The sequence below is a fragment of the Xiphophorus couchianus genome, chromosome 13 (genome assembly GCF_001444195.1).
Source record: "Xiphophorus couchianus chromosome 13, X_couchianus-1.0, whole genome shotgun sequence".
Classification (NCBI taxonomy): domain Eukaryota; kingdom Metazoa; phylum Chordata; class Actinopteri; order Cyprinodontiformes; family Poeciliidae; genus Xiphophorus; species Xiphophorus couchianus.
Genome location: NC_040240.1, coordinates 19085905 through 19106258, shown reverse-complemented (window position 1 = coordinate 19106258; position 20354 = coordinate 19085905). Strand labels below are relative to the sequence as shown.

At 40.8% G+C, this 20354-nt stretch overlaps 2 protein-coding genes across 2 annotated transcripts; both read left to right on the top strand.

Moving 5' to 3' along the window:
- Positions 1 to 20354, top strand: part of LOC114155762 (gastrula zinc finger protein XlCGF8.2DB-like) — a 723567-nt gene that overhangs the window by 412204 nt on the left and 291009 nt on the right.
- LOC114155810 (gastrula zinc finger protein XlCGF8.2DB-like) lies at positions 12370 to 14648 on the top strand. 2 transcript variants are annotated; one of them, XM_028035919.1, is made up of 2 exons: positions 12370 to 13154; positions 13239 to 14648. In XM_028035919.1, exons 1-2 carry the CDS (start codon positions 12929 to 12931, stop codon positions 14054 to 14056), a joined length of 1044 nt encoding a protein of 347 aa, XP_027891720.1. In that variant the 5' UTR covers positions 12370 to 12928; the 3' UTR covers positions 14057 to 14648. The 2 variants fall into 2 exon arrangements, with proteins under 2 accessions (XP_027891720.1, XP_027891722.1); XM_028035921.1 differs by having other exon boundaries at positions 12621 to 12796; positions 12833 to 14648.

Below are 20354 nucleotides of genomic sequence, written 5' to 3'. Positions count from 1 at the left end.
TTAATAAACGTAAACATGCGGCAAGTAGTTTTTGGGGTTTTTTTTAACCTTTGTCAAACAGCAGAGGGCGCTGCTGCATTCATATTTACTCAATGGGTGTAATTCATATTCCTTTATTTAATCAGGTAAACCCCGTTGAGATCTAGATCTCATTTTCAAGAGGGACCTGAGCAAAAAATTTGCAATACATAGCAACCTGGTTACAAGATAAAAACAATTAATACATATGCACAAGTATAAAACAATAAAAACAATGACACTGTTTCATAGAATCTTGTTGCCTATCTTTAATTTTTTTTAATGTCTCTTCTCTACCGGAAAACAAGCCATTTAAAGGTGGGATGTTCTCACAATCTGTGAAAAATAAAAATGAATAAAAACCAGAAAATCCTGGGAGTTTGTCTTTGAATGTGAAGATTCGACATGAAGATGACAGAAAAAGAGCTACAGAAAATAAAACAATTGAAATCTGTATTGCTTTAAATGAACCCTTAGCTTTTTCTTTATCTTGAATATGTTTATCTGTATTTGTTTTTTCTTGAGGCAGAAGAAATGAGGCATAACTCTGTCGTTATACAGTATGTCTGCGAATAAAGTTAAAAAAAAAACAACATCCGCCCCCCTCTCCCTCCCCCTCACACAACAGACTTCTTGTGGCTTTGAGGTGAAGCTGTGATGTCACTCATCCTGTCTGTGACATCACAGCCGCCTGTCTTTATATTCCCAGATTCCACAGAGAAATTCATTTGCGGTCTTCAATCTCAAACAAAACTCAACGATGGCGCGACGAAATGTATTGCTGGAGAACGTGGAAAGTTTGGAGAAGAGCTGCTGGAAGCTTACAGGAGAGAACAAGCAGCTTCAGAAAACTGTTGAAGATCTGAGGCTGAAAATTGAGCGACTGACTGCCAGGAAAAAAGATAACAACTGGCAGGCAGAACATGAAAGGCTGGCCAACACAAATGATTATTTGAAGCAACAATTCAGCACTTTGAATAGTGAATTGGACGAGGCTAAAGGGACAGTTGAACAACTACAATCAGAAAGCAAAGCCCTGTCAATCCATAATAGGAAGGTAAAATGGGGAACAATGGTAGATAAGAAATTTTTTAACAATTCAATGAAAGAGAAATCACAACAGCTGTACTGGATTGGCAAGGTGAACAAAGAGCTCAATCAAGAAATTGCTGGACTGAAATTAAAGATGGACAGACTTAAAGCCAGGGAAGAAAATTCAAAGGCTGAGCCACAAGACAAAGAAGAAGATGGACAAAACAAAGAATCAGACCCCGGAAGAAGAAACTAAAGAAGAGAAATCAAATATATTTCAGACAATTGGGAGAACTTTCATCAAAATGTACCAATCAGGGACTTTGAGGTATTGGGTGCCACCCTGGATATTTTAATTTCGAAATAACATTAAATAATGACCACAAAAGCAGGGTAAGACTCAGATGAAGCTTGAGAGCAGAGGCAGAAATCTGCGGCTTCCAGAGGGAGGAACGGACATCAGAAGACCGTGACCACCGCAGGCTCCTAGGAGTCTCACAGATCCTTTCCAGGACTGTGTCTCCGACCCGCCTGCTGGAAACTATCCGTCGGACAGTCGAACCTCGGATTCAGGAAGAGCAGTGTGGTTTTTGTCCTGGTCGTGGAACACTGGACCAGCTCTACACCCTGCAGGGTCCTGGAGGGTGCATGGGAGTTCGCCCAACCAGTCTACATGTGTTTTGTGGACTTGGAGAAGGCATTCGACCGTGTCCCTCGAGGAGCCCTGTGGGGGGTTCTCCGGGAGTATGGGGTACCGGGCCCTTTGATACTGGCTGTCAGGTCCCTGTATGACCGGTGTCAAAGTCTGGTCCGCATTGCCGGCAGTAAGTCGGGCTCGTTTCCGGTGAGAGTTGGACTCCGCCAGGGCTGAGCTTTGTCACCGATTCTGTTCATCACTTTCATGGACAGAATTTCTAGGCGCAGCCAAGGTGTTGAGGGGATCCGTTTTGGTGGCCTTAGGATCTCATCTCTGCTTTTTGATGACGATGTGATCCTTTTGGCTTCATCAGATCGTGATCTGCAGCTCTCGCTGGATCGGTTCGCAGCCGAGTGTGAAGCGGCCAGGATGAGGATCAGTGCCTCCAAATCCGAGGCCATTTTTTTGAGCCGGAAAAGGGTAGAGTGCCTTCTCCGGGTCATGGGGTTTGTCCTGCCCCAAGTGGAGGAGTTCAAGTATCTCGGGATCTTGTTCATGAATGGGGGAAGAAGGGAGCGGGAGGTCGACAGGCGGATTGGCGCAGCGTCTGCAGTCAAGCGGGCGCTGTACCGGTCCGTCGTGGTGAAGAGAGAGCTGAGCCAAAAAGCGAAGCTCTCGATTTACCGGTCGATCTACATTCCCACCCTCATCTATGGTCATGAGCTTTGGGTCGTGACCGAAAGAACGAGATCGCGGATACAAGCGGCAGAAATGGGTTTCCTCCGTAGGGTGGCTGGGCTCTCCCTTAGAGATAGGGTGAGAAGCTCAGTCATCCGGGAGGGACTCAGAGTAGAGCCGCTGCTCCTTCACATCCAGAGGAGCCAGTTGAGGTGGCTCGGGCATCTGGTCAGGATGCCTCCTGGACGCCTCCCTGGTGAGGTGTTCCGGGCACGTCCCACCGGGAGGAGGCCCCGGAGAAGACCCAGGACACGCTGGAGGGACTATGTCTGTCGGCTGGCCTGGGAACGCCTCGGGATTCCCCCGGAAGAGCTGGAAGAAGTGGCCGGGGAGAGGGAAGTCTGGGCCTCCCTTCTGAAGCTGCTACCCCCGCGACCCGACCTCGGATAAGCGGAAGAAGATGGATGGATGGATAAATTGCTCCTTCGAAGCCGGAGTCCGATACGCCTGCGGTTTCCAGCGGGAGAGACGGACATCAGAAGACCGTGGCCACGGCAGGCCCCTAGGAGTCTCACATCTTTTCCAGGACTGTGTCTCCGACCCGCCTGCTGGAAACCAGCTGCTGACGGGACGTCCGTGAAGGGGGGACAAGTGAGTAGCGTTTAAATTAAAAAGTGAGCGAACGATTGAGGGTCGTTGCGCTTGTAAAACCCCATGAATCCTAGGCACTGATTGGTAACAGAAGGACTGAAAAATCAGTAACAGAAGGACGGCGGAGTCCACGTAAACTGAAAAACCCGTAATACCAAGTGTGAGTGTGAGTGTGAGAGTACTTGGAGGAATTTAAATACCACTAGGTATTTGTCCTCATACCAAACGGCAGGAGTGCAAACGGTGAACCTCTGGTGGATGCATGTAGGCAAGAATTTCCCACCTGAAAAGGTTGAAGAGGGAATTACCACAACAGGGGATTGATCACCGTCCTGCTAAGAATTGATCCAGTCTTTTAGAGTCCACCCTATGTGTTTTTAAGACTGGAACGAAATTGACTAAATTGCTCAAAATGGGAAAAGGGAATAGCAAATTAACACCGAAAGATAAACTCCAGTGTAAGGACCGGAAGTTTATGGAAAGACAAAACCCTAACTCAGTAAAGAATTTAAATAAATTGATAGAAAAATATAACTTTCAGGGCCAATTAAACACTCAAAAAAACTGACTGAGTTATAGGATGAAGTACGACAGAAAACAAAAATCAAATCAAAAAAATATGAGTAGTGAAGGAATGGGCGAGTTAGAAAAGTGGATGGAGGAGCTAAAAAGAGAGAAGAAGGCAATCAGAAAAGTTAGGATAAAACAGGAGAGCAAGAAGAGTGAAGCAGATCAGGCAGCAGAGCAGGGAGGAGCTCAGGTAGGAGTTATAAGAAAAAAGCAATGTCAAATTTATTTATATAGCACTTTAAAAACAGGCATAAAACTGCACCAAAGTGCTGCACAAGAATGACAATAACACAAATGAATAAAAACAGAGTATCAAAACACTAGTTCAATTAAATGCCAAGGAATAAAAATGAGTTTTAAGAAGCGATTTAAAATGATCCAGGCTGTGGGCAGATCTAATTTGGAAAAGTAGGTTGTTCCATAGAAGAGGAGCAACAACAGAAAAAGCCCCATCTCCTTTCCTCTTAAGCAACCAAATACAGAAAGAAAATAAAAAGAAGATTTTGAAGATATAGAGTATAGATAAATAAATAAATGATTTAGTAAACAAAATGAAAAATAATGAATTATCTAAAAGCTGGAAAGAAAAGTAGGTGAGAGGAAGTTCATGCAAGTAGGGAGTGAGGATTGTTTTGTGGTCTGTCTGACAGTAGAGAAGTCATGATCATCGCATAAGGCAAGATTTTGATGTAGTTTTAGTTTTCTAAATTCAGAGAACAGTTTTCTCTTTAGAGTGGCTTGTTTAAGTAAGCAAATGATTTATGAGGAATGAAATAATATGGGAAGTTTTAAACGTTTCACAACTGCAAAGAAAATAATAATTTGGTATTGTGATGCCTTGAGTGGACATCCAGAGAGGTTGACAAGCAAGTGTTAAGGTGCCAACCTGAACATTATCCAGCTGAATACCTCAATTTAGGCTTTGATGAGAGGGGGGGTATCTTTACTTTTCCTACACACACTCGCACACATAATGCAACGTGATTGGATTTGGGGAGAAGGGCGTGATTAATTTGCCATATAAAGAAACCTGGAATGGAGTAGTGGAACGGAGTGGCAATGTAATCACAATGCACTGTAAGCCATGTAATGTGTTTTGAGGCAATTGACCAAAATCCCGGACGATTTTTAGGTCTGAAAAGTAGGACATGTCCGGGACAAAGAGGACGTCTGGTCACCCTACCATCGAGGTAACGTCTTATGAAATGGTTATAATCCTCTTGTTTCAGTAACTATAGCTTGGTCACTAGACACTACTGTATTGTGAAACGTTGACCATAAATGAACTTTGTTTGGCATTGTTTCAGTTCCACACGTGGTGTATTTAGCTTAGGCTTAATGTTGACTGTAGCAGGCTACCTAGACTCCTCTGTTCAAGGGGGGACAGAAGCCATAGCGATAGCAATTTAGACTAAATTTAACGAATATAGGAAAGGCATGCAAGTTCAAAACCAGGTTTACAGAGATGACAATAAGCTGCATTTCCCTCCCAATTCTTTTTTTCTTTTGCATAATGACCAGTTGTGTGCACCACCTACTGACTGTAGGATTGACTGATTCACTGATTTGTGAAGTAGAGTAATCGTAACAGCTCTTTTTCTTCATGTTGGCCGCATTTTCTGTACTATTTATTTTTCTCATTTTCAGCACTGACCTTACTTGAAGGGAAAACGTAAGGCTTACAAAAACTTTGTATTTTCTGTCCTGGAGGGTATACTAAGAAGCTGGCTCAGTTGTAAAGCAGGTTAAGTTAACCTTGTGCTATAGGTAAAGCACCTAATTTTCTTAACTAAATGATGCCTGCAGGTATATCTATTAGCAGGTTTAATTTTGCCTGCACTTGGTTGGGTACATTATTTTAAGTGTATTTGACAAGTTTACCAAAATATAAAAAATGTCATTCAAACTGCATTTGCTTTGTTTTACTTTTTACTTGTACTTTTCATTACATTACTTGAGTACATCCATTTTTACAGTAATTTCCATACTTAAGTACAAGAAGTTTCAGATACTTTAAGACTTTAACTCAAGTAACATTTCAGTCAGTGACTTGGACTTTTACCAAAGTCATATTTTGGAGAGGTACTTGTACTTTTACTTGACTCTGAGATTTCAGTACTTTATACAACACTGATTCAGGGGCCTCCAGACATTCAGGGTCCTCCAGACATTCAGGGTCCTCCAGACACTCAGGGTCCTCCAGACATTCAGGGGCCTCCAGAAACTCAGGGGCCTCCAGACATTCAGGGGCCTCCAGACACTCAGGGGCCTCCAGAAATTCAGGGTCCTCCAGACACTCAGGGGCCTCCAGACACTCAGGGGCCTCCAGACATTCAGGGGCCTCTAGACACTCAGGGGCCTCCAGAAATTCAGGGGCCTCCAGACACTCAGGGGCCTCCAGACATTCAGGGGCCTCCAGACACTCAGAGGCCTCCAGACACTCAGGGGCCGCCAAGAAATGGTTTAATTGTAACACAGACCACAGATCTAAACCTGTAGCATCAATTATAGAGAATGACAATGTTATTATATTTTATTTAAAGCTTTCAGCTGAGAAAAATAAATTGTACATTTAGGATTTAATTAGGAAGTTTATTTTTTAAAAGTTTAAAGAATCATCTTGATAGTTTGATTGTTGTGTTACCATGGCTACAATATGGTGTAATCTTTGTGTTTGAATTGGGTTTGTTCACAAATACATCACAGCAAATAACCAATAATCAGTGATTGATTTTAAACTCTGCCAATAAACCTGGTCTCCCTCTCACAGATTCACCTGATCGATATTTAAACATGTCAATGATGCTGAGGTTCTTAGTAGGACGGGTTCCGGAGGGAGGAGGGTTCTGTCTAAGGCCCCATATTACCTTGGGCCGGCCCTGGAGGAACAGCTGCTGCGATGCGCATCTCTTGAATCTACCTGGAATCTACCTGGAATCCACCTGGAATCTACCTGGAATCCGCCAGGTGGCCCCCATGTCAGCCCCCTGATGCTTTGGAGACTTTTTGATTCATTTCATTGTGGCATGTTTGGCTTTTTGCTGCGGTTCTAATTATTGCTACAATATTTTCTCTGATGTTTATTTTATGAACTCTAAATGGGCCGAATCTTCCTTTAACACTTGAGGTTCTGCAATAAGTTCTATTTACAGCCGCGAACCTCCAGCCCAGATTCCGTCAGCAGCAGCTTTAACCCACCTAGTAGAAACGTTAAGGAGAAGCAGAGCGAACAGTCAGTGGGTGGTACCAGGTGGTACCGGGTGGTACCAGGTGGTACCAGGTGGTACCGGGGCTGTGAGCTGCGTCGCGACTCGCGGTAAAAGTCGCAGTACCATGTCTTATACCAGGATGTCTGATATAAAGACAGATATTCTTTCTATCTATCAGTGGACCGACTCAAGCTGCCTGTAGCGAACCGGGCCTTTAGCAGAATGATGAAGTTAAAGTCAGAAGTTTCTCTGCAGCATTTCTGAGTTTAGGGGCGAGGCGGGTTTTGTCCTGCTATTACAAGGACGATTATAAAAATATAAATAGAAACAGTTTTTCTAACGTCAACATCAGACCTACGTTTTCATTCACAAAGTAGTGTATGAAAAAATATTCTTGCCCATAATTTGATAGTTAGAGGACACAGATCTGCCTCCTCCTCACCATGGACCCGGAGTCTGAACAACATGGAGGCTCTGAGAGTCATTATTAGACTGAGGGCAGCCAGACTAGTTTATTTTTACTAAATTATTATACTTAGCTAAATATTATTGCTGAGGGGCGCAAACAGGCCTTCTGACATACAGATAAAAAAAAATAATAATAATTTAAAAAAAACTCAAAAAGGGCACTAGGGGCATCAAGGATAAAAGGGGCAGGGACTCAATGCCACTAAGCCCCCCCTCTGCACGCGCCTGGGAGCCACTGACCTCCGTTGTGCTTTTTTTTCTTCCTGTCTTTTCCCTCTTTATAACTACAGAGAGTGACATTTGAAAACGGAAAAAATACAGCGGAGCGGAGGTTCACCTTCCAGCTCGACAACCACCCTAAACATGAAGTCAGGGCTACAATGCGATGGTTTAAAACAAAACATATTCATGTGTTAGAATGGCCCAGTCAAAGTTCACATGATCAGTATTACTTCACAATAGTATCCCACTTTATGTTGGTTATTCACATAAAATTCCAATGTAATATATTTACGTATGCATTTATTATGTGACAAAATATGGAAAAGTTCAAGGGGTTGTTAAAGCAACATCAATCTAGGAGGCAGACATCAGAGCAAAAGTACAAGTTTATTACAGCAATTGCAATTGGAGAAAATCCCATTAACACACAGTGAGCGTCAAGAGTGAACACACACGAGTGTCAAAGGAGTCTCTGAGTTCTCTGTCGCTCAGGGCTTCCTCTTATACAGAGTTGACCACACAGCCTATGGCTGAGTTCCTTGAACATACAAGAATAGAAAAAGACAAGAAGTTCAGGCAGTTTCTGACAAATAGGTCACAGATGGAACACCTGCAGCCTTGAGGCGTCGACACCTTAACCACAATAATTTGCTGATTCTCTCAACTTAATTGTAATAATATTTTGGTCTTTCCTGCTGAGCTGTTTTCTCTTAAATTTTACTGTCTTTTTACATTGAAATGGTTTATGTGTATTTAGATAGATCTAAGTTATACTAATGTCTTAGAAACTAATTAAATGTAATGTTTCATTTAAAAGTTGTGAGTTTTTCTTTAGCATGTTTCATCCCAGTAGATGGTCCTTGGCCAAGACACGTCACCCGCTCCTATTATCCAGAAGGGGGCGGTAATGCAACAATGTGAATGCCGACAGTCATAAAATCCCAAACAAGAAGAATAGGAGGAAGAACAACAAGATGGCGCAAATAAGAAGTTGCTGAGCTGTTGAGAGTTTTGTCTCAACGAGTTTCTCAATGATCAGTTAATCCTGCTGAAGAAACATCGACAGACTTTTAAGAAATCATCGTCAAATCCGAGGAAGAGATGGATGATCATCGCAGACTGCTGGATTTCTCCCGGAGGCCCCAGATAATCTTATACCGAATAGGTAGGAACCAGCAGCGTTTGGATGCAGGTTAATGTCTAAATGTATGAAGCTTTGTGTATGAGGATCATTTTAGCAACTGTTCCCCTCCTGTATGAATGTTTTGATATCAGATAAATGAACGCAAACATCACAACTACGCTGTGAGAATGGGTTATTGATGTAGAGAAAAAAAATCACATTTTTTTATGGCTTTTCCTCCTTTAATTTGTAATAAATAAATTGTAGTAGCGACTGTTTGTCAAAGCAAATATGTTAGAAAAGCCCAATCAACAAACCACTGCTGCATTGAGGTGATGCTTCGTACGTAGGAAAAAGAAGTTTAATGTGCAAAAAACCATGAAGATTGTTTTAATGTTGTTTTTTCCGTTAGCAAATAATAAAGATCAAATTTTTCATAGTTTCCTCTCCTGCTCTGGTGAAAACCCAGTGCATGCTGGTCCTGTACCAGTCTCTATACTTACACAAAATGGACGCTCTGTTAGGATTTTGTTTCATTTAGTGTTTTTTCTGTTTAACAATTATGTCCTAGTTCACTGTAGTTTAGTCCTTAATGGTTATTCTAGTTTCATTATTTAATGTTACTTATTGTGGCTGGATCTCTCGTTTTTGTTTTCCTTGTGACAGTCCACAACTAGTGTTTCCAGTTGTGTTTATTTCTTAGTTATTACTCTTTAAGTTATTCTTCAGTGTTTCCTGTTCCCCTGTGTTCTTCTCCTCACTCATTTTCAGCAATTAGCCACATTTTAAGCAACAAGGCAATACAAAGTACTTTACAGGAATTTAAAAGGAAATCCAAACAAAATAATAAACCAAAAGAAAGAGCAAACGAAGAAAAACCTAAAAATGTTGATCCAAAGTAAATAAACCAGATACTCCTATTAAGGGTTGGCAGATAAGTATAAGTAAGTAAGTATGCGCTGGTCTAATTAATTTTCTGGTTTGCAAGAATAGGACTCTAAAAAGTAGTTGCTAAGGTAGTTTTTCTGGATTCCAAGTTTGTTCAAATTCCTTTTCTGGGTTAAAAGTGAGTACTCCACAGTTTCTGACAAAATAAAATAAAAAGAGAAAAGGACACATTAGGGCACATGGCAACATTCAGACAAAACAAAGACATGAGTGAAGGCGGTGACATCACAGGGCCATGAAACCATGTTGCTCAGCCTCCCGGCAGAAGTCAGATCAGATGTTATCAAAGAATGTCCTTGGGAGCGCTCAGCTCCACAGCTGCATGGATAACAGGAGGGGGTGAGGTGGGAAGCAGCGTTATGTTTACATATCTTCAAGGAGATTGGAAAAATGCAGCCCTTCCAAGGCAACACGGGAAAAGCCCATTCAGATATAGAATGTCTTAGGTCAGGCAACGTCTTCAAGATCTACTTCAGTCCATTAGGGAGTTTGAGTCCTCAGCTGGGCTGCGAGTCTCAGCAAGACTCACATCCAACTTGAGTCTGTCCACACCAATATTCTGAGTGTTCACTAGTTTGGTCAAGTCCGTCATTACTTTGTGGATAAGCCAGTTATTTGCAAGCTCCAAACAGCAGAAATCCTGTTATCATGAATAAATCCAGGGTGTATCCCTCTGGTTGTGTCCAGAGGGAGACAGAGAGCCAGATAAAGGACCAAAACTGAGGGAATAGAAGGAGGATCTTCAGACCATCTCTTCCATTGATCGAAATTGGCTAACAAGCCAGATACTCTGGACCCTCTGAAAATTACAGTGCAAAGAATTCTTCATCACATAAAGAACATTATGGACAACCATGAGTATCCTCTATATCAAGCTGTTATAAAACAACAAAGTGTCTCCTGCGCCCAGTTTTCTCTTGGAGAAAATTTGATCAACTAAGGCCTCCAAATGTGGGGCTTGCTACAGCCCTGCGCCACCACAGTACGTCCCACATTCAGATTTTTAATATGGCCCAAAATGAAATGAGTTTGATGCCCTTGCGTTAGAATGTCTCAGTGAAAGTTCACAAGGTCAGTGTTACTTCACAGTTGTAAACAAGCACTCTGGTTCTCGGCGAAACCTTACACTTTTTTTCTTTGCGCCCTCTCTACCCATCTTTGCCATATACTCCTTCCCCCCTTGCTCCTTTCCTGACGACATCCGTGCGATTGTTGAGCAGAGCACTTCTAAGGACTTGCTCTTAGATAATCAATCAATCAATCAAATTTTATTTGTATAGCACATTTCAGCAGCAAGACATTTCAAAGTGCTTTACATCATTACAAACACAGAATCACAATGCAATATAGAATCAATCATTAAGTCAAGTTACATCAATAAATTTGTAATTGATTACATTTCAAATGCAATTCTAAACAGTTGGGTTTTCAGTTGAGATTTAAAAGAAGTCAGTGTTTCAGCTGCTTTACAGTTTTCTGGAAGTTTGTTCCAAATTTGTGGTGCATAGATGCTGAAAGCTGCTTCTCCTCGTTTGGTTCTGGTTCTGGGGATGCAGAGCAGACCAGAACCAGAAGACCTGAGACGTCTGGAAGGTTGATACAACAACAGCAGATCTTTAATGTATTGTGGTGCTAAGCCGTTCAGTGATTTATAAACTAACAACAGTATTTTAAAGTCTATTCTTTGAGCTACAGGGAGCCAGTGGAGGGACTTTAAAACTGGTGTTATGTGCTCTATCTTCCTGGTTTTAGTGAGAACGCGAACAGCAGCATTCTGGATCAGCTGCAGCTGTTTGATTGATTTGTTGGACAGACCTGTGAAGACGCTGTTGCAATAATCAATACGACTGAAGATGAACGCGTGGATGAGTTTCTCTAGATTTTGCTGAGACATTAGTCCTTTAATCCTGGAAATGTTCTTCAGGTGATAGAAGGCCGACTTTGTAACTGTCTTTATGTGGCTCTGGAGGTTCAGGTCAGAGTCCATCACTACTCCCAGATAACACCATCATATCAGAGACGTTTGCCTGGGAGAGCTGGCTGTACAGGGTTCACAGACTAATTGCATTCACACTCCAAATCAACATATAAACACACTTCTTGATTGTCACTGTCTTTCATTCGCTCCATGTTTATGCCTTATCTTGCTATATGTGCCAGATCCTTCCCAATGTTGTCATTTCGTCCTACTTACTCTTATTCTTGTTAGTTAGAACAAACCAGAGAGCCAGAGAAAGTCCTATTAGTTTATAAATTCTAGAGCACTTATTCTTATTATCCAGCAACCCACCAGAGGAACATTTTGTTTTATTCTTCACTCAACCCAGAACAGGAATCAAACCATTTAGTTAGAACTATCAAGAGATCCAGAGAAACTTCTATTAGTTTATAAATTCCAGAGTATTTTTGTTTTTCTTTTGCTTTTGTTGTTGTTGTTTTGTCTGTATTTCCTCTAATTCATGCAAAGCACATTGAAATGCCTTGTTGCTGAAAATATGCTATATAAATAAAATGACCTTACCTTACTTTTATGTTGATCTTAAACATAAATTTCCAGAGAAATATATTTATGTATGTGGTCAGTATGCGACAAAATATGGAAAAGTTCAAGGGGTATGAATACTTCTCAAGCCAGGGTAGACACAATGCAGTGCACGACTAGTGAAATAGGCAGCATGAAATAGTGATAGTAATAATAGTAGTTGTAAAATATAATAATAACTTGAAAAAAACTTTACAATAATAAAATGTTCTCTTAAATAATAACAATAATGCCTACAATACATAATTTCATAACAAATAAAAAAATGTAGTGCCTCACCAGGTCATATCTGCACATTTGCAGTTAATAGTCCCTTCACTGTTGCCAATTGAGTGATTTTCTTGCCGTATTTAGCAACATTTTAAATAAAAAATGTATCGGTCAAAATAGGAATCGGCAGGTCAGACTTTTTAAAATCTGTAATCAGCAATCAGTCAGAATAGTGCAATCGGGGAACAATAGTTTATCTGGTGATTTCACTACTAAATGAAATTCCTTTCTCATTTACTTTAATAAAGTAAACCATTCTTTGTTTTTCTGTGTTTTCTTGCCCAGATTGCCTGCAACATAACGTTTCTGAGGAGCAGATATGTAACCAGGAGAGGAGCTTCACTCTGGACAAGGACGAGTTAGAACCTCTGCAGGTGAAACAAGAACAGGAATGGCCTGAAAATCTGCAGATAAAAGAAGAGCAGGAGGTCCTAGAGCATCAGCAGATAAAAGAAAAGCAGGAGGTTCTGGAACATCAGCAGATAAAAGTGGATGAGAAAGAAGATTACAACAGTCAGGGTGATAAGCAGCTTGAGCTAAAACAAGAGACAGATACCAGCATGGTGGTTCCTATTTTCGAGACAACATACCACGCTGAATCAGAAGCAGACAAGAAACAAGACATCTTCCAGGAAGCTGCTGATTCTGAGGACCAAAATCAGGAAAGAAGAAAACCTTTCTCATGTGCCATATGTAAAAAACGTTTCACTTTCAAATCTGCTTTTGAGCCTCACATGAGAACTCACTCTGGTGAAAAGCCATTTTCATGTGTGAACTGTGGAAAAAGTATTAGTCAAAAATGGGAGTTAACTCGGCACATGATGATTCACACTGGTGAAAAGCCGTTTTCATGTGTGAACTGTGGAAAAGGTTTTCGTCGAAAACCGCATTTAACTCGGCACATGATGATTCACACTGGTGAAAAGCCGTTTTCATGTGTGAACTGTGGAAAAAGTTTTCGTCGAAAACCGCATTTAACTCGGCACATGATGATTCACACTGGTGAAAAGCCGTTTTCATGTGTGAACTGTGGAAAAAGTTTTACTCTAAAATGGGAGTTAACTCAGCACATGATGATTCACACTGGTGAAAAGCCGTTTTCATGTGTGAACTGTGGAAAAAGTTTTCATCGAAAACCGCATTTAACTAAGCACATGGTGATTCACACTGGTGAAAAGCCATTTTCATGTGTGAACTGTGGAAAAAGTTTTAGTCGAAAACATGCGTTAACTCGGCACATGATGATTCACACTGGTGAAAAGCCATTTTCATGTGTGAACTGTGGAAAAAGTTTTAGTCAAAAACGGGAGTTAACTGAGCACCTGATGATTCATACTGGTGAAAAGCCATTTTCGTGTGTGAACTGTGGAAAACGTTATAGTGGAAAACGGGAGTTAACTCGGCACATGATGATTCACACTGGTGAAAAGCCGTTTTCATGTGTGAACTGTGGAAAAAGTTTTCGTCTAAAACAGGCGTTAACTAAGCACATGATGATTCACACTGGTGAAAAGCCGTTTTCATGTGTGAACTGTGGAAAAAGTTTTCGTCGAAAACCGCATTTAACTCAGCACATGATGATTCACACTGGTGAAAAGCCATTTTCATGTGTAACCTGTGGAAAATGTTTTCGTCACAAAATTAATTTAACTCGGCACTTGAGGCGTCACATAGGTGAAAAGCTGTAGAAGTATTTTCCATACATGTCCTATGTTGAGGTTCACTATGGAATTGTTCTGGTTATAAACTAGAATAAATGACTGGAGGGGTTTCATGTCTATAAACCTTAAAATTTTTGTATTTGTTAAATGTTCACATTTGGATACTTGGAGATGTGCCACCATGACACATTTTCCTGTGGAGATGCTTTGTTTATTTGGGTTTTTTTTGCATATTCTGTATCAAAAAACAATAATGATAAACTGTATGTTATTGTATTAACATACTGTTTATGTCAAAATGTATGTTGTGTGTGCACAAAGTGAAGAGCAGAGGGCTCAGCACACAGCCCTGAGGAGTGCCAGTACTGATGCTGATAGATGAAGAGGCTTGGGGGCCCACTGACTATTTCATGCATTAACAGAGTTTGACCGGACATGGACTCCCTTCCAGAACATTCTCACATGATTGGACTTGAGGGATTGATTTGTATTCTTCTACCCTGTACAGAGAAAGAGTGGGTGGGTGGATATTATTTACTTTAATACATTTATAATCAATAATAAAATGGGCTGTAAATTTTCTTTAATGGTTGTGCATTCTCAAAATGATCTTTAAACACAAAAACATCTTTGATAGGTTTGACTTTCAAGTAAAATGAGATTTTAACTGATACTGTTATTTGTTTCAAATTATATTAACCAGTCTAATTCTACCTATTGTCAAGAAAACCCGAGCTCATCCCACTTCCCCATGCTGGAGATTTAAGTTTAACAGTAATAATAAATAAAGTTATCTTTAAAATGAATCACTCAAGTGACATCTAGGCCCCACAGTAGACTTGAACGTCAATAAAATAAATCTGGTTGTGTGTGTTGTTTTTGTCTCCTGCAAACTTTGCTTTAATTCTACTTTTTTTGTCTAATCATTAGAAATCATAGTCAGACAGAGAGAGTCATTAAACAGGAAGAGTAGGTTTCCTGGAAAAAGAGGAAGTAAGTTCAGCAAGTAAAGTGAGATTTTAACTGATACTGTTATTTGTTTCAAATTATATTAACCAGTCTAATTCTTCCTATGTAAAAGCATTATGAATAATAATTAAAAAAACTTTTTTACTTTATAGAAAATGTAATAAAGTATGGTTGATTATTGTTGTCTCCTATTATTTGTTGTGTCTTTTGTCTTAGTTGTATTTTTCTCTTTTCTGCTTCAGCTGTCTTCTATTATTACTATGAAAAGATTTTACGTTTTTCAGAGACAAGTGTATGAGAAATCTTTAGATGTGAACATCATGTAATCCATACAATAATGCAATGACTTGAATGTACGAGTTTCTCTAGAAATATCTTCAGTCCAGGTTAAATGAGTTTATCTACAAGCAGTTAACTGCTGCTGAAAAAACATTCACAGACTTTCAAAAAAATCACCGTTAAGTCGGAGGACGAGATGGATGATCAATGCAGACTGCTGGATTTCTCCCAGACTCCCCAGATAATCTTAACGTCGAATAGGTACTGTTAAGGAAAAATGATTATTTTTGGTGCTTAATACAGTTAATCTTACGACATGTGTAAAGGTATAGCCAACACTCTTATTTGGAATAGTTTTGTGTTGAGCATTTGGGAAGGAGCTGAAATAGCAGGCATTCAGCCAAGCAGGGGCCTCCCCCACAGACAGAGCAATAAAATTTACATTCAAATGGGGAGAACTAAGGAAGTTTGGGGGAAGAGACTTCAGAGGTGTCTGTGAAATCTCATCTTAGGACTTTTGGCGTCAGGGATCTTCCCGTATCAGACAGAGATGAGCACTAAGTGGTCCGCCCTTTTACTGAAACGAAAACCAGACGGCCTTCAATCTTTGCCGTAGATCAGGGCGGTTCTTAAGTTTCTCTGAGGGCTGAGGGAGTTTCTAATAGGTCAAAGAACGAAACGCCTTGGCTGCATAAATAAAATAGGGAAACACCTATTTGGTATAAAAATGACCTGTAAGGAAAGAAAAGAGAGAGAGACAGCGGCCGCTAATTTTTGCCTTTTTTGTCTTTGTTTTATGTTTGTTTGTCTTCCCCTTGTGTGTCTTTATTCTTATGAGAAAATGCATATCTCTGTTCCTCTGCAGCTTTGTTGTTCATTGCTTTGTATGAGATTAAACTCTGCGATCTGTGACGTCAACACGCTTTGTTGTTTCGTTTTAGCAGCACGCCGTCGCTCGTCGAGGTTCCCGGGCAAATTAAAGAGGAAAGAGCCAAACGTTTTGTCCAAAGTTAGCATTAAATCATCCTCTTTTTTTAACAGTAGGAACCACCAGCGTTTGGATTCAGGTTAAGGTCTAAATGTCTGCACCTTTCTGTTTGAGCATCGTTTTAGTAACTGTTCTGTAAATATTTTGCTTATAGCAAATGAACGGAGACATCACAATTGTGAAAACAGCATACTTGTGTAGAGGGAAAATGGAGCCAGCAGGGCCGTGCAGAGACCTTTGGAGGGGCAGGGGCTCAAATTTAAAAAAGGGGCACATTGAACAAAAACTCTATACTACAACATAGCAACAACCCATATTAATCAAGAATCTAATTGGATCCTACTATATCATTGCCATCATGCGGGGAAATGCAAAGCAAATATAGTCTATATTTTCCCCAACAGGTATAAAGTTTCTGTTTCTGCTGCTGACAGTCCTGGAGGGCTGAGCTGATCTGAGACTGTAGCTGTTAAACAGACCAGAGGAGAGAAGGTCAAAGGTTATAGAGTTATAAAATAAGCTAATTTGCTGCCATTTTACTAATGAAGCCCTAATAATATCTATTTAACCTGTAGAACAACCTGGCTGCAGACTGATTTATAGATCCAAAAAGCTCAAAGGGGTTAACTCTATATAATAGTTTGATGTTAGCAACTCTGAGACCTAGAATTATAGGACTGAGATATCAAGGCAAAGAAAACTCAGTAGCTGCTGGTAGGGCCCATTCAGGGCAGTGTTGTATAGTAACGAAGTAAAAATACTTCACTACTTTACTTAAGTATATTTTGGAGTACTTCATACTTTCCTCGAGTATGAAAATTTTTGATGACTTTCACTTTTACTTCACTATATTTCCGAACTTAATTGCGTACTTTTACTCCGATACATTTTCAATGTGTGGTTTAGTTACTCGTTACAAAAAAGCGAGAGAGAGAAACAAAGTGTTTTGACCCCACCTACTGATTGACTGCAACAAAGTCGGTAGCCTGCTTGCCTGAGCTTGTTCATCACCGCCAATAGGTTACACCTGTTTCGCTTCTCCCATTAAACACAAAGCAAGTCTCGCAATCAGCAGCAGCCACATGGAGGAGGAGACGGAGACCACAACGACTGCAACTACGTCGGACACGGCTCCAGGGGAACCACCAGCTGGTGATGAAAGCCCATGGCCTTCTTTAAACACAATATACTCTTTCGTGGGTGTTAAAGATTCGTCGTACTGCATGCAGTGTATGTTATTCCTGCCCGAAGATGTGGAAATTCTATCTTACAAAAACTCCCCATCCAACTTTCAGTTCCACACATGGTGTATTTAGCTTAGGCCTAATGTTGACTGTAGCAGGCTACCTAGACTCCTCTGTTCAAGGGGGGACAGAAGCCATAGCGATAGCAATTTAGACTAAATTTAACGAATATAGGAAAGGCATGCAAGTTCAAAACCATTAACATGTGCTACTCTTTAAAACTGGAACAATTTATTAGCAGGTTTAATTTTGCCTGCACTTGGTTGGGTACATTATTTTAAGTGTATTTGACAAGTTTACCAAAATATAAAAAATGTCATTCAAACTGCATTTGCCTTGTTTTACTTTTTACTTGTACTTTTCATTACATTACTTGAGTACATCCATTTTTACAGTAATTTCCATACTTAAGTACAAGAAGTTTCAGATACTTTAAGACTTTAACTCAAGTAACATTTCAGTCAGTGACTTCGACTTTTACCAGTCGTATTTTGGAGAGGTACTTATACTTTTACTTGACTCTGAGATTTCAGTACTTTATACAACACTGAAAGTGATGCATAAGAGTTTGAGTTTTGTAAGATATTCGGTGACATAACACTTAATAAACGTAAACATGCGGCAAGTAGTTTTTGGGTTTTTTTTTAACCTTTGTCAAACAGCAGAGGGCGCTGCTGCATTCATATTTACTCAATGGGTGTAATTCATATTCCTTTATTTAATCAGGTAAACCCCGTTGAGATCTAGATCTCATTTTCAAGAGGGACCTGAGCAAAAAATTTGCAATACATAGCAACCTGGTTACAAGATAAAAACAATTAATACATATGCACAAGTATAAAACAATAAAAACAATGACACTGTTTCATAGAATCTTGTTGCCTATCTTTAATTTTTTTTTAATGTCTCTTCTCTACCGGAAAACAAGCCATTTAAAGGTGGGATGTTCTCACAATCTGTGAAAAATAAAAATGAATAAAAACCAGAAAATCCTGGGAGTTTGTCTTTGAATGTGAAGATTCGACATGAAGATGACAGAAAAAGAGCTACAGAAAATAAAACAATTGAAATCTGTATTGCTTTAAATGAACTCTTAGCTTTTTCTTTATCTTGAATATGTTTATCTGTATTTGTTTTTTCTTGAGGCAGAAGAAATGAGGCATAACTCTGTCGTTATACAGTATGTCTGCGAATAAAGTTAAAAAAAAAACAACATCCGCCCCCCTCTCCCTCCCCCTCACACAACAGACTTCTTGTGGCTTTGAGGTGAAGCTGTGATGTCACTCATCCTGTCTGTGACATCACAGCCGCCTGTCTTTATATTCCCAGATTCCACAGAGAAATTCATTTGCGGTCTTCAATCTCAAACAAAACTCAACGATGGCGCGACGAAATGTATTGCTGGAGAACGTGGAAAGTTTGGAGAAGAGCTGCTGGAAGCTTACAGGAGAGAACAAGCAGCTTCAGAAAACTGTTGAAGATCTGAGGCTGAAAATTGAGCGACTGACTGCCAGGAAAAAAGATAACAACTGGCAGGCAGAACATGAAAGGCTGGCCAACACAAATGATTATTTGAAGCAACAATTCAGCACTTTGAATAGTGAATTGGACGAGGCTAAAGGGACAGTTGAACAACTACAATCAGAAAGCAAAGCCCTGTCAATCCATAATAGGAAGGTAAAATGGGGAACAATGGTAGATAAGAAATTTTTTAACAATTCAATGAAAGAGAAATCACAACAGCTGTACTGGATTGGCAAGGTGAACAAAGAGCTCAATCAAGAAATTGCTGGACTGAAATTAAAGATGGACAGACTTAAAGCCAGGGAAGAAAATTCAAAGGCTGAGCCACAAGACAAAGAAGAAGATGGACAAAACAAAGAATCAGACCCCGGAAGAAGAAACTAAAGAAGAGAAATCAAATATATTTCAGACAATTGGGAGAACTTTCATCAAAATGTACCAATCAGGGACTTTGAGGTATTGGGTGCCACCCTGGATATTTTAATTTCGAAATAACATTAAATAATGACCACAAAAGCAGGGTAAGACTCAGATGAAGCTTGAGAGCAGAGGCAGAAATCTGCGGCTTCCAGAGGGAGGAACGGACATCAGAAGACCGTGACCACCGCAGGCTCCTAGGAGTCTCACAGATCCTTTCCAGGACTGTGTCTCCGACCCGCCTGCTGGAAACTATCCGTCGGACAGTCGAACCTCGGATTCAGGAAGAGCAGTGTGGTTTTTGTCCTGGTCGTGGAACACTGGACCAGCTCTACACCCTGCAGGGTCCTGGAGGGTGCATGGGAGTTCGCCCAACCAGTCTACATGTGTTTTGTGGACTTGGAGAAGGCATTCGACCGTGTCCCTCGAGGAGCCCTGTGGGGGGTTCTCCGGGAGTATGGGGTACCGGGCCCTTTGATACTGGCTGTCAGGTCCCTGTATGACCGGTGTCAAAGTCTGGTCCGCATTGCCGGCAGTAAGTCGGGCTCGTTTCCGGTGAGAGTTGGACTCCGCCAGGGCTGAGCTTTGTCACCGATTCTGTTCATCACTTTCATGGACAGAATTTCTAGGCGCAGCCAAGGTGTTGAGGGGATCCGTTTTGGTGGCCTTAGGATCTCATCTCTGCTTTTTGATGACGATGTGATCCTTTTGGCTTCATCAGATCGTGATCTGCAGCTCTCGCTGGATCGGTTCGCAGCCGAGTGTGAAGCGGCCAGGATGAGGATCAGTGCCTCCAAATCCGAGGCCATTTTTTTGAGCCGGAAAAGGGTAGAGTGCCTTCTCCGGGTCATGGGGTTTGTCCTGCCCCAAGTGGAGGAGTTCAAGTATCTCGGGATCTTGTTCA

What these genes read in the sequence shown, in the direction of transcription:
- LOC114155810 (XM_028035921.1), top strand. Translation starts at nt 12,929, where the DNA reads ATGGTGGTTCCTATTTTCGAGACAACATACCACGCTGAATCAGAAGCA.